The sequence below is a fragment of the Agelaius tricolor genome, unplaced genomic scaffold (assembly GCF_023055355.1).
Source record: "Agelaius tricolor isolate 1412-34295 unplaced genomic scaffold, bAgeTri1.0.p SCAF_67, whole genome shotgun sequence".
NCBI classification, from domain to species: domain Eukaryota; kingdom Metazoa; phylum Chordata; class Aves; order Passeriformes; family Icteridae; genus Agelaius; species Agelaius tricolor.
In genome coordinates, this window is record NW_027269327.1 from 776,934 (window position 1) to 792,384 (window position 15,451).

At 37.5% G+C, this 15,451-nt stretch overlaps 1 protein-coding gene across 3 annotated transcripts in view; it reads right to left on the reverse strand.

Moving 5' to 3' along the window:
* NELL1 (neural EGFL like 1) overlaps window positions 1–15,451 on the reverse strand; it is a 318,623-nt gene that overhangs the window by 153,880 nt on the left and 149,292 nt on the right. For all 3 annotated transcript variants that reach the window (XM_071417123.1, XM_071417121.1, XM_071417122.1), the window contains exon 13: window positions 7,997–8,122. In XM_071417123.1, the coding sequence (XP_071273224.1) occupies window positions 7,997–8,122 (126 nt within the window). The remainder of the gene's footprint in view (window positions 1–7,996; window positions 8,123–15,451) is intronic.

Below are 15,451 nucleotides of genomic sequence, written 5' to 3' on the forward strand. Positions count from 1 at the left end.
GGAGGTCGAGAAGGAGGTCCCTTCCCTCTGCTCTTGTGACACCCTAGCAGGAGGCCTGTGCACAGATCTGGGGCCCCAACATGAGAAGGACAGACCTGATGGAGAGTCCAGAGGGGCCCCCAGAGATACTCAGAGGTTGCAGAACCTCTCCTATGAAGACAGGCTGAGAGATTTCAGGTTGCTCAGCCTGGAGAAGAAAAGGCTCCAGGGAGACCTTCCAGCTCTTTCCAGCACCTAAAGAGGGCCTGTAAGAACTGGAAAGAGACTTTTTACAGGGAGACATAGTGACAGAGCAAGGGGAAATAGCTTAAAACTGAAAGAGGGAAGGTTTAGATTAGACATTAGGAAGAAACTCTTCACTGCAAAGTTGATGGGGCCCTGGCACAGCCTGCCCAGAGAAGCTGTGGCTGTTCCATCCTTGGAGGTGTTCAAGGCCAGGTTGGGCTCTGAACAACCTGGTCTAGTGGAAAATGTCCCTGCCCATGGCAGGAGGAGGTGGAACTGGATGATCTTTAAGGTCCTTTAGAACCCAAACCATTCTATGATGCTATAAAAAATTATGTGGTTATTAGGCAAGTGTATTAGATTTGTGAGGCCAGATTTTGGTAGCAGGGGATCTACAGGGGTGGCTCTTGTGAGAAGCTGCCTGAAGCTTCCCCCATGTCCAGCAGTGCCAGACAGCTCCAGGATGGACCTGCTGAATCAAGAATGATGATAATGCCTCTTAGATTTAAGAAGAAAACAAAAAGTTACTGCTCAGATGTAATTGCAGCCAGAGAAGAGCAGGGTGAGAATATGGGAGAGGAACAACTCTGCAGACAGCCTGGTCAGGGCTGAAGGAGGGGCAGGAGCTGCTCCAGTGTTGGTGCAGAGATTCCCTGCAGACTGTGGGGCAGCCCAGGGTGAGGCAGCCGTGGAGGGCCCCAGGGGTGCAGAGATCCACCTGCAGCCCATGGAGGAGCTCCCACCAAAGCCCCTGCATGCCTGAGAGGAGGCTGGGAACCATGGGAGGCCCATCCTGGAGCAGAATTCTGGCAGGGATCTGCTGACATGTGGAGAGAGGCGCTCACACTGGAGCAGGTTTCCTGGTGGGACTTGTGACCCTGTGGGGAACTCACACAGGAGCAGCCTGTCCTGGAAGGACTGCACCCCATGGAGCAGTGACCCACACGGCAGCACTCTGGAGAAGCCTTGCCTCTGGGATGGACTCATGCTGGAGAAGGTGATGGAGAACTGTCTCCCATGGGAGGGGAATGGCTCCTGTCCCTGAGCAATGTCACAGTGACCATCTGACCATAGCCCCACTGCCACCTCCCTGCACCACTGGTGGGAGGAGCTCAGGAAGGAAGGAGGGATGGGGAGGAAGTGGTTTTATGGCCTGATTTTACTTCTCATTATCCTGCTCCAATTTCATTAGTAATGAATTCAATTAATATCTTGAATTTGAGTCTTTTTTGCCCATGACAGTATTTGGTGAGTGTCTTAGGTTGGAAATGCAAGATGTGGCTGGGGTGTGTGTTCTATTGCCATCTGTTAGATGTGGGGCAGTTATCTTCTCTTCATTGGGCCACCTGTTACAGTTTTCTTTATCTCTTCCACAACCAATCCTCCCTCCAGAAAATATCTTCTGTTCATGGCCAGTGAGTGTCTCCCTGTATGGCTGATAAAATTACACATTGTGAGATGCTCTGCCCGGGGGGGGGGAGCCAAGCATTCCTACCTGGATATGATCTGAGATTTGGAACAGCACAGCAGCCTTTGCCCACTGCATTCCCAGGGGAGCAGATTTCTTTTTCACTAGATTCCCAGAGGGAGACCAGGCCCATCCACACCACCACTGGACCTTCAGAAGAAAACTCCACCCTTCTACAAGATCACTGCTTCAGCAGAACCACATTTGTCACTCCTGGAGGGCTGCAGCCACCATGGAATGGGACTGCTGCCAACACCCTCACCCACAGGGGTTCAGGTCATTCTGACTCTGTCAGTGTTGTTTTGTATTACTGCATTTTTATTTTATTTTTATTTTTCCCTGATAAAAAAGTGTCATTCCTACTGCCAGATCTTTGCCTGAGAGTGTCTTAATTTCAAAATTATAACAATTCAGAGGGAGGGGGTTTACATTCTTCATTTCAAGGGAAGTTCCTGCCTTCCTTTGCAGACACCTGTCCTTTCAAACCAAGACAGTGAGTAATCTCTCCTGGTCTTCATCTGAAACTAACTTTATCTCTGCTATATTTTCTCTCCCCTGCCCAGCTGCACAGGGCAATGACAGAGAGGCTTTGGTGGGTACCAGGAATGCAGACAGGGTCACCCCACTACAGCCAGATCCTAATGGTATCCTTTAGAACAGCGAGATCTAAAGGGAGCTCTTGCACAAAACAAACCTGAAAACTATTCCACCACAGACCTGCCTGCAGTGCCTGCTGCCCCAGAGTGCTGTTTTCAGACAAACCTCTCAATTCATCAGCCCCAGCCCATCACAGGAGCAGCTGTAACATTTGTTTACTGACCTCCCTGAACACCCGAGACCCTGTGCAGCCCTTGGAAAGTGCAAGTGCCACACCAAAAATAACAAGGTTGCTTTCTGGAATGCTAATTCAGTTCACAAAGAAGAAATAGTGGAAAAGGTCACTAGATTAGATTCCAGAAAACAGCACTATCTTTCAAAGAGTGACCATATTATCAATTGCCTGCCTAAAGGCTTTCATTCAGGTCTTTTACAAACACACACACACTGATTCTGGATGTGAGGCCAGCAACCTGCCCTTTGAGATTGCCACTTCACTCTAGCCAAACTTGCTGCATTATTAGCATCATTATGGGGTCAACTGCACCACCTTGAACCTGACAGGTAAAGCCCAGCAACAAAAATACTAAGGCATCAATTTTAGTAATAGCAAACAATTTGAGCATTTGTTCTAACCATAGCAGGGACCTTCTGCAGTTGAGCTGCCTTTCACAGACAGGGGAGGGGAAGAAGGGAAGAGCAGGAGAAGTTCTGTTTTTTTCTCTTGAAAATGAGATTTCTCAGAGCTCTTACATTCTTCTATGCTTTAAGCACAACTTTTCTAATAATGTGATGGAGAAGGGCTTGTTCTGAGAAGTTCAGTACATTCAAAACTGAATACGGGCCCAGAAACCACACAGGATGGATGTTACAGTTTAACCAGTTAAAATCATTAGCTTTTCTTACCTCCTCTTCTCTACCCATACTGTAAATCAAATTAGAATATAAACTCAAGACTAAGATTTATATTCTAAGATTTCTAAATATTATATTTCTATGTAACATCTATTTTTTCACAGAATTAGAATACTGAACTATGTGTTTTGAAAATACTTCCTCTTTCTCTGGCAGATAAAGACTTATTTTTTGCAAGTAACACACAAATATTTTAGTGACTCATTGCTTCGAGAAACCAAAGGTCAAAGAAATTCTGAGAACGTCATCACAGCAAATGAGGACTGAAAGAGGGTAAAAGCACAGTCCACTATTGAAACACCATGCAGACCAGTAAAATGTGGAGGTGGATCATTTTCACAGAGAAAAACATGCCAGCATAGCTTTGGTGCATGAAGAGGAGGATGCTTGCACAGGTCTCACCCCATTTTGACAGAATGGATACTCCTGACATGTTGGATGGCCAGATAACTTTCCATGGAAGTTCTATTTCTACTTCTTGAAAAGATAAAACTTGGACAAAATGGGCTGAGACATTCTCAAGTCCAAAGGAGGCTTCTTCAGTTAGAAGAATGGCTGTGAGTAACACATGGAAATAGAGAATGAAAAATCTCCTGGCACTCTCATTTGAGAAGTTCTTTAAGCTTTATGACATAATCAGTGAATATTCATAGTAAATTCTTTAAAAAACAAACAAACGAAAAACAAACACAAGCATACAAGAAAACCCCAAGTCAAACAAAATACAGTGTTCAAGCCCAGTAGTGATCAAATAAAATGAAACTTATTCTTTGAATGACTGCAGGATTTGAGACAGTTTTTGGTGTTCCATGCAGACACAAGGAAAAAATTGCAGAATTAGCCATTATGTTTTAAATGGCTATCATAGCTGTTAAAGGCCAGGAATCTTTTTTGTGATCATTGTCTTCATAGAAAATGCCAACCTTATGCAAAGAGAGATGAAACCTACCCACACTGTTTTCCCTTCCTAGCAGCATGATATATGTGGTCATTCCAGGTAATTTATAGCTTATTAAGATGAAAAAGCATTAGCATACTTGATTGAATGACAGTGAGATTTAGGAACTATATATTCTAGTTTCAAACAGAAAATCATATGCATGAATTTTTAACATGATACCAGAGAACAGATGAAGCCCATCAAAAATAAAAGTATTATATTCTTATTGTGTAATTTGTAAGGCTTTAAAAGCATAAAATGAAATAATGCACTTCTGAAGCAAACTCCCAAACTGCTATGTTATAGGAAATCAACCCAAGAGAATTTATTTTTCAACAAGCAACCAGGGCCAAAACATGTGAGAATCAATCAAATGCTTTAAATCAGTAGATTCCAGCAAATGAGAACATCTGGAGCAGCAAATCTTCCTGCCAGTTTCAGAATGGACAAGACTGTGATTTACTAGAGAACAGATAAACAATCTGTCAGTGCCACAGGAAGAGACTGAAAAGCAGGTTCCTATTTCCAGGGTAACTCTTTTTAATAAAACCATCTTTCACTCAACAAGTTAATTAACATTCAGTGCACAAAGCCCTAGGAACAGGTAAGCAGAAAACCACTGATGTTCCTTTCTTGGTGAGCACAGGCTGAAGTTATTGCTAGGCTGACTAATCTGTCTCATCATCCCAGGTCTTTTCCTTACATGAGACTGAACACTGATTATTTATCAAAATAGTCAGCACTTGATTTTCAGTCATAGATGAGAGTTTAATATCATGGTAGACTTCATCCAGAATAATGTTTTAGTCACTCTGTTTGTATGAGTGCATTTCCTGTGCAATCAGCACATCTTCCAACACAGCAGCTCCTTATTGATAACCACAGAAGTTTCTACTTCACAGTTGGAAACTATTATCCAAAATTTGTTTTGGGAAAAAAACTTTCAGCAACATCAAGTCTGTACAAATTAGTTTAATTTCACTAAGATCCAGTGTCTTAAAGAAAATACTGGAAGCAGCATATTTAAAATTCATCAATATCCAAATGAATTTTATTTTGCTTAATTCAAATTGACATAACATTTCAGCAATCACTCCATTTCCTTTTATAAAGATAAAATCCCCTCAATATCAAATGGAAACATTTCATTCAGCTTAAAAATTGTTTCTGATTTATACCTTCCACACAGAGATTTACACCTTCCACATACTTTCCACCTTTTGAAAGCCACAAGAGCTGGGAGATCAGCCACCAAGCATATGCCTGCCCAGCAACACACAGAACTGCTCAAATGCTCAACTTTACACCTTGATGAACTAGACTCAGGCTGCCCAAAACAAGATACCTCCTGCTCTGTAGAAAAACTCTGCATTGGGCTCAGCAGCGTACAAAATACATGCAATACATGCATGCGCCTCAAGCAGTTACATCTGAAACTTCATCTTTATCCTGAACCCATCAGAGCCTTACCCCATACACACACAATTTTAATCAAAACACCAACCCATCTCAGGCTTTCAGATTTGTCTTCAAATACATAGTTCAATAACAAGAAAATTTCTCATCTATTCGGTTTGAATGAAGAGGAACAAAATTTTAAAGACCTGAGTAATAGCTACAGTCTATGGTGACTGCTAAACATTTGTTGTCAGTATAAGGGGAAATTACTTAAGTATTTCCTGCCTGTTTTTTTTTAATTGCTTTTTTTTAATCATTACTATTACTGCTAAAAGTCTGTTTAAGCATAATGCAAAGTCTGTTTAAGCAAAATACAAAGACAGGATTAGTGCTTCTATTGCACAGGCTTTATCTTCACTCCATTTAATATTATAACAAACACTTATTTCTAAATACAACAGGCAATGAAGCAAGTTTCTCCTGATCTATGTAACACACTTGCTGTGCTTTTTAACGACCATGTCAAAAATGAAGTGTTTTTTGCAAGACAATAAACCTGCAAGAAATAGTTGTCTCTCTCATTCCATTACCTGTTCTTTTACCTGCTCTGGATTCTTTGTGTGCGTGCACTTTAAGTGAATGTTCCCTCATTACTGTCAAGCAACTTCTCTTGCTATTTCACACTTTCTGGGTGTATCACAAATACCTTTCCTGCTCAACCCTTTGCATGCCTAATGATAGTGCCTTGCTGGAAAGAAGGGCACATTAGGAAATTATTTGAGCATAGATGGAAAAGAAAGAGTCAGACTATCAAAACAACTCTCCCCATCACTGTGAAGGTTGATATCTCACACAGCAATCTGTCATGTCACATTGTAAAAGATCAAGAAAAAGTGAAAAGAGACAGATTACACAGAAATAATGACTCTTTGGGCAAAATAAAAATCAGCTTCCCGACAGCTGTTTAGTACCAGCATCTCTCAAGAGGTGGGCAGGACTTTCCTACAGTTTCATAAAGCAAATAATATTAGCTAAAAGACATGCTGTCATCATGAAAGTCAACATTTCCTATGACCTTCCCTAAGGATAACACACATTACAATGTAGTTATTCCAGGCTGAAAATCATTCTGATATTGAATATTACTGTGCCATCTTTCCACTTCAGAGAACAGCTCACCCAACACCATTCTAAACATGTGTCAAGCTGATTTATATCCATTTCAATAAACCTACCTAATATTTTCCTCCTTTGCATGACAGGTGTACCATCAAAATAATCCCAAAATCAGACTTTCTGGAGCGTTGTCATTGAAAGATGTTACTCAGATAGATAGAGTTGGGATGAGCAGCTCAGCAGCTTCTCACATTTTTCTGAGACTCCCAGAGAGAGTTTCTTCAAAACCCCTAAATGGCAATGAGGCCCTAGCTACTTTCCATTAGGAATTTTTAGAGCTCATTTGCAGATAGGTATCTTTAAAAACACCAACTAGATTCATTGTCTAATGCTATCCATTGCTGTCTTTTCTAAACAACAGGTCATAGTTCCTGAGACTTTAATTCTCAGCATTAAGAACAATAAAAAAAATTCCAAACCACCTAACAATAACTGGATTTAAGAACTTTACATATTTCCATTTTTGTTTTGCATGTTTGTGTGTCCAGAAACCTTCTCCTCCTGTGTAACTTCTCATGTTTCAATCCACTGACCAGTTTCAGACCACAGCTGATGAAATCTTATGTCACTGTCATATTTTCTGGAAAATCCCTTCACCAGGATTTCTTCTCCTGGGAAGCTGAGAAGCCTCAGAGAGAAATGAAAACAATAATTATCTGATTGCTTCTCCTGTGTTTGCTGCTTTGGAATGTGTTTGGACATTGTTTACCAACTGGTCATTGTTTGATTGGTTCCATGTGAATTGTTGTGACTTAATGACCAATCACCATCAGCTGTGTCAGACTCTCTGAGTCAGGCACGAGTTTTTATTATTCATTCTTGTTAAGCCTTCTGTCTGTATCCTTTTTCTTTAGTATAGTTTTGGTATAGCATTCTTTAATATAATATCATATCATAAAAATGAGCGTTCTGAGAACATGGAGTCAGATTCTCCATTCCTCCTTCATCCTGGGGACCTCAAATACCACAGTCTTATTTCTTCTCATAACCTACATGATCTCAGCCCCTGCACCTCACCCAGAAGGCAGATGTGGGACACACAGGGACTGTGTCTTGGCTGGCAAGAGCCCTCAGTGGCCTTCTTCAGCCACCTCCCAAGCTAACCCCAAAGCACCCACACAGGGGAAAGGCACTTCCTACCACATTTACCCACCCTAGCTGTGCCTAAATGTCATCCTGGCAAAGGGCCCGCTGCTGAGTGGCCTTTGGGACTGGACAGAAGGTGGGAATTCCCACAGGACAAGCGTGGCAGCGCCAGGGCTGCAGCTGAAGCTCACCTGTGCAGGAGAAGTCATCCACGCGCACGTAGCCCGCGACGCAGTCGCAGCGGTAGGAGCCGGGCAGGTTCACACACACGGTGTTGGCGTGGCAGTAGTGCATCTTGGCAGCACACTCATCAATGTCTGCAGGACAAAACACCCAGGGAAGATACAGTCAGACCCAGTGAAATGAGAAACGCGACATCACAGAAAATAAAGTCCATTTACAACGCCAAAGGCAATCTGCTTACACGCTAGTACTGAAAAACAAGGCAAATTCAGTAAAAAATCCTCCTTAAAATAGATTTAATAAATAAGCAATCGATTATATAAAATCTATAAATAATAGATAAAACTACAATATATAGATAATAATACAGATAATCTATAGATAATAGATTATTAATAAAAATATATATCTAATATATATCGTATATATAATGTATCTAATATATATAGATATATATCTATTATATATATCTATATATATTAGATACATTATATATACGATATATATTTGATATGTATATATATAATGTATCTAATATATGTATCTAATATATAGATAATACAATATATATCTAATATCGTGACATCACAGAAAATAAAGTCCATTTACAACGCCAAAGGCAATCTGCTTAAACACTAGTACTGAAAAACAAGGCAAATTCAGTAAAAAATTCTCCTTAAAATAGATTTAATAAATAAGCAATCGATTATATAAAATCTATAAATAATAGATAAAACTACAATATATAGATAATAATATAGATAATCTATAGATAATAGATTATTAATAAAAATATGTATCTAATACATATTATATAAAATGTATCTAATAAATATATATCTATTATATAGATAATATAATATATATCTAATAATGTCACATAGAATATATATCTAATAACGTGACATTACAGAAAATAAATTCCATTTACAATGCCAAAGGCAATCTGCTTAAACACTAGTACTGAAAAACAAGGCAAATTTAGTAAAAATATTCCTTTAAATAGATTTATTAAATAAATAAATAGATTAGATAAAATCTATAAATAAGAGATAAATCGATAATATATAGATAATAATATAGATAATCTATAGATAATAGATTATTAATAAAAATATATATCTAATACATATTATATATATAATGTATCTAATAAATATATATCTATTATAGATATAATATATCTAATATATAGATAATATAATATATATCTAATAACGTGACATATATATCTAATAACGTGATATTACAGAAAATAATGTCCATTTACAAAGCCACAGGTAATCTGTTTAAATACTAGTACTGAAAAACAAGGCAAATTTAGTAAAAATATTACTTTAAATAGATTTATTAAATAAATCAATAGATTAGATAAAATCTATAAATAAGAGATAAATCTATAATATATAGATAATAATACAGAGTAATCTATAGATAATAGATTATTAATAATAATAGATTATTAATAATATATATAATACATATATATAATATAATGTATCTAATATATATATATCTAATATATTATATATATAATATATCTAATATATAGATAATATAATATATATCTAATAATGTCACATAGAATATATATCTAATAATCTCACATTACAGAAAATCAATTCCATTTGCAATGCCAAAGACAATCTGTCTCAATGCTAGTACCGAAAAACCAGGCAAATTCACTAAAAAATTCTCCTTAAAATAGATTTAATAAACAAATAAATAGATTATATAAATCTATAAATAAGAGATAAATCTATAAATATATCGGTAATAATATAGATAATCTAGAGATAATAGATTATTAATAAAAATATATATCTAATACATATTATATATATAATGTATCTAATAAATATATATCTATTATGGATATATCTAATATATAGATAATATAATATATATCTAATAACGTGACATATATATCTAATAACGTGATATTACAGAAAATAAATTCCATTTACAACACCAAAGGCAATCTGCTTAAATGCTAGCACTGAAAAACAAGGCAAATTTAGTAAAAATATTCCTTTAAATAGATTTATTAAATAAATAGATTAGATAAAATCTATAAATAAGAGATAAATCTATAATATATAGATAGTAATATAGATAATCTATAGATAATAGATTATTAATAATAATATATATCTAATATTATATATATATAATGTATCTAATATATAAAAATATATATTATATATATTATATATATAATATCTAATATATAGATAATATAATATATATCTAATAATGTCACATAGAATATATATCTAATAATGTGACATTACAGAAAATAAATTCCATTTACAATGCCAAAGACAATCTGTCTCAATGCTAGTACTGAAAAACAAGGCAAATTCAGTAAAAAATTCTCATTAAAATAGTTTTAATAAGTAAATAAATAGATTATATAAAATCTATAAATAAGAGATCAATCTATAAATATATCGGTAATAATATAGATAATCTATAGATAATAGATTATTAATAAAAATATATATCTAATACATATTATATATATAATGTATCTAATAAATATATATCTATTATAGATATATCTAATATATAGATAATATAATATATATCTAATAATGTGACATATATATCTAATAACGTGATATAACAGAAAATAAATTCCATTTACAACACCAAAGGCAATCTGCTTAAATGCTAGTACTGAAAAACAAGGCAAATTTAGTAAAAATATTCCTTTAAATAGATTTATTAAATAAATAGATTATATAAAATCTATAAATAAGAGATAAATCTATAAATATATTGGTATTAATATAGATAATCTATAGATAATAGATTATTAATAAAAATACATAAAATATAAATATATATTATATATAATGTATCTAATATATATCTAATATTTATAGATATATATCTAATATATTATTTGTATAATGTATTGAATATATTGATAATATAATATATATCTAATATATAGATAATATCATATATAATACATATCTTATATAGATAACATAATATATATCTTATATAGATAATAATATAGATAAATCTATAAATACAGATAATCTATAAATAATAGATTTAATAATTAAATAAATAAATTCCAGTAAGAAAATTCCTTAAAAGTCCTGTATCATAGCAATGTCTTCCTTCCCACTGTTCTTCATGAAACATTATTTCTTTTTTTTTTAATTCTGGAAAAGCAACACATACATTTGGGGGGGTTTTTTGCAATGCTAAAAACCCAAAACTGTTGTGGTTTTCAAACACATAAATTAGTGTCAAAGTAGGCAGTACTGAAAATGCCAGCTCCTCAAGGCACAGTGACTCCGTGCAGTGCTGGTCAGAGGTGCCACACTGGGTTTGCCAGAGCAGATTCCAGTGCCCAGTTGCACAGTGAGTCCTTCACCTCTCCAGACTCACCCAAGTGCTCTGGCAATGCCCTGGACACACACACAGCTGCTGCAGGAGGTACTGGCCAGGGCTCTCTGCCACCTCCACATGTCACACAAGGAGACTGAACCAGTCACCTCAGCCCATTTTATGGTTTGCATCACATCAAAGCAAAAAAAAAAACATTATTAAGGAGTAGCAAAAGTTTGACCTCATGTCTCTGCTTAAGCAATCTCTATTGCTGCTGCAAATCCAAAATCCAAAACTGTTTTCACAACAGTGACTCAAACCTGTCATTTACGTGCCTGTTTAAATATCTCAAAGCTCTGTCATATTGTAAACTGTAACATCTTCTCCCTTCCTTTTTGACAAAACCAGATATTACACTGAAGAATTGCGTACACTTTATTTTTTTCTCAGCAGGATAGATTTTCTGCTTAGCAGCGCAGATTTTACATGAAGTAATTCATGGTTTTCAAAATATTAATTCTAGTGTTACATATGTCCAACACAAGGAAGGATGAATCAGAGACATTTTTTCCCCCTATTCCTTTCTTTTTGTTATTGATTGCTCACACTCTGGAAAGGTATCAATTTCCAGCACAGCTGAAGAACCTCCTTGGCTCGTGGAGCAGCCACCCCACAGTGCAGCCTCCTGTCACACCCCTCTGCACCACCCCATCTACAGTGTCCCTTCTCCCTCCACACCGTGCTTATGGGAACAGCACCAAAACAGCAGCATTCAGCCCCAGAATGGGCTGGGGGGAAGTTTAATTCTGCACATGCTGGGTTCTTGGTTACCTAAAATCAGGTATCTTGTTCAACCTTCCTAAACTGAGGCAGCTGCAGTTGAGATGCAGCCCCATTTTCCAGGCTCTGAAAATGAAACACATGCCAGCTACACTCACACTTTCTACATTACAGACATCTGTCCAGCAGGAGCTACCAGCTAAATCTCTTTGTGCTGGCCAGCAAACAGCTGGCAGCTGGCAGCACTTTCTGACTGCTGCCAACTTGGGATGAATTAGAAATGATGGCCTGGAGGCAAAATACTTTGTATACCACTGCAAACACCTTAAACTATCTCGTTCTTGCATTTCTGTTGTTTCAGTTGCAGTGCCACTTGATGAAATGAATTTTAAAAAGTCAGGAGCATCAGTATATGAGAGATAAAAGCCAGGAAAAATCCTCCCACATGTCTTGTTATCACACCACTGAGTGCATGAGCCACTTGGGAAACTCTCAGGTGTTGACGTGTGTTCACACTGATCTGCTTGCAGACTATTTTTAATAGGCTTTTGGAGCATAGCTTTGAGGAGTTTTGCTCTTGCATATCTAATAATTTTCTAGCATAAAAGGAAAAGGAATGAAAAGAGGTCTGCAAAGAAAGCAAGAATGTCAAACCAGCAACCAATTCACCTGAAAATTAACCTTATGCACTACCCTTCATCTCCTGCTTCCTCACTACACTTCTCTTTATTCCCCCAAGGGGAAGTGAGAGGATTAAAAGTCTCAGAGGTGAAGGAATTTGAACTTAGATTCATTGCAAAAACAGCCCAGGTTGCTGCAACAAAAAATATGAGAATACCCAGAGATAAAAAGAAAATTCACTGCCTACATGAAAATACTGCCATGAGAGAATATCTCAAAAGGAGACTAACGACTTCAAGTGATGACTTGACTATAAATAGAAAAATTGAGAAAATCTGGCACTGGGTCACTGCAGAAGTTCCAGAGCCCAGAAAGAAAAAGCCTGAGCCTAACAAAGAAAGCAGAAGTAAAAAATAAAAGCAAAAAAGATCTGTCTCTTCAAACTTTGTTCATTTATTTAACTGTCTTTGCAATCTTTAGGGGTTACATTTTCCATAAACCCTTTCAGCATTTCAGATTTTCTTTTACCTTTGCAGTATTAGCCTTTCACTAATACATGCATTTTCTTTAGAGAGAACAATATTGAGAGGTCAAAACTGGCAGCAGAATTTTCTTACTAAAGCCTGTAGGGCAACACTAAATCTGTTGCTCTGGACCACAATGCTACAAATACTTGTAAAAGGTTAGGTATTCATCACAAAAAGCTTTGGGTTTTTTACTTAATATTGTTAGAGTAAAAGCCATAAAGCACACAGTGGTATATATCAGCTCAGCTGTAATGGAGCTCAAATTGTGATTCATGTGTATGGATTGCTTGTCGCATTTGAAATATTAAAGCTCATCTTCTAGTGGTCTTTGAAGGTGACAAAAATACATGATTTATGCTTCTCTCCAGGATGGTGAAGTAGTTTGTTTTTCTTTTAAAAAGGTATACTTATGGTCTTTAAAATGAGACTTGGCACAGCATAATTATCACGCACATATCAGCAGCTTCCCCCTACATCAGCTCACACTCTGCACCAACAGAGACACTTGGGCTCCAGCTTTCAGCAAGGTCTGGGCTGGCCTGGGAAGGGACTGGGACACCACTGGGCTCCAGTGTCTCCCCAGCAGCCAGTGAAGCAGGGTTCACCATCAGTGCAGAGCTCTCCTTGCCCACCCCATAGCTAATTAGCATCTCCATGACTCTGCTGCAACAAACAGAGAATGTCAGCTCAGAGGCAATAATAAAATACCTGTCACTGGCTGTGCCGGTGCACTCAGCAGTGCTGTGAGCACACTGGGATGTAAAACACACGGACAGTGTCTCAGAGGAGCTGCCTGCTCAGCACCTGACAGGTCAGCACCTCATACCAACCAAGGAAACCAGGTGGGAGGGGAAGACAATACAAATGGTGTTCAGCCATGGAAACCAAGGAAAGAGGTTTTCTCATCTGCAAATGTACTTTACTAACTGTCCAAACCACTTAAGTCTCTTTATGCTTGATTTAGAATCCCATTACTACATATCTGTAAAGTTTAAAGATGACAACAAGACACCAGATCTCAACTAGAGCATCTCTTTATTGTTTGTCCTCCCCAATAAGCCACATCAAACCAAAATAATTTCAGCTGTAAAGAAGGCACAATAGCTATGGATGGCAATGGCAGTTCTGTCCATTCAGGCCAAGGTGAAATGGAACTATTGGTTTTTAAACTGTTAGTCCTGTAATAACCATGAGGGAACAATTCTGAAACAAAGCAATCTCTGCCTCTGGAATTGTACACCACTCCTTCCATGCACTTAACAATAATCCCATTACACATCACTATTGTCATCACCTGTTGTCTGGGGCTTCCTTTTCAGTTTAACTACTGAAAGACAGTAACATACAAATCAAAACAAAATGAAACAAACTATGAAGTGTTCCAGAGCAGTAACAGATTATGGTTTTTATTATAATCAATTTTTCCATTTGCAGCTATCTCCCAGTTACTCGCTTTCCAGTTGGGGACTATACCAAACAAAATTAGAATTTTTGGGAACTCTGTAGGGAAGCAAAGGCAGAAAATCAAAAACAGGGAAAAAAACCCCAGCTTTGCAGAAAGCTCTGATGTCTAATTCATGTTTATTAATGCGGGGGAGGATTCCCCTCCCCTCTTTTTATTCCAGCCAGCACTATGCATTTACTTGAACAGCATTAGACCCTAGAACCCAGGGTTCTTAAAAATGTGAAATCAAACAGTGTTACTATTTAAGTAATGCCAAACCTTAAAGTATGTTCACAAGCTGATGGAATCATACCAATGAAGTGTCCAAACCAGCAGAGAACAGCAGTACTGGAGCACGAGACAGGTCCTAAAATTTCAGCCACCCTGTGCTTCTGCTAAAATGAACACATGCCATTTCCACTGCACTGGCTTACTGCTCCTGGTTCATTATACCTGCCTGCTCTCCAGATTCTCCCTGATTCTGCCCTCCCCTGCTCCTATCTCCTTTCCACTGTCAAACTCACTTGACTTCAGCTCCACTTGCCTTTCTATTTTTCCTTTTCATCCTCCCTCTGCCTGTCTCCTTTCTCATACATCTCATGCCTCTAACATAGCCCACACCTGGTTTTTACCTTTAGCACAGGCCTGGTTTCTCAGACTGTGCCCCAGGACCCTCAGGGAGCCATACAGCACCAGACACAGCAGTCAGCAGTTCCCCATGAGCTGGCAGCAGCTCAGCC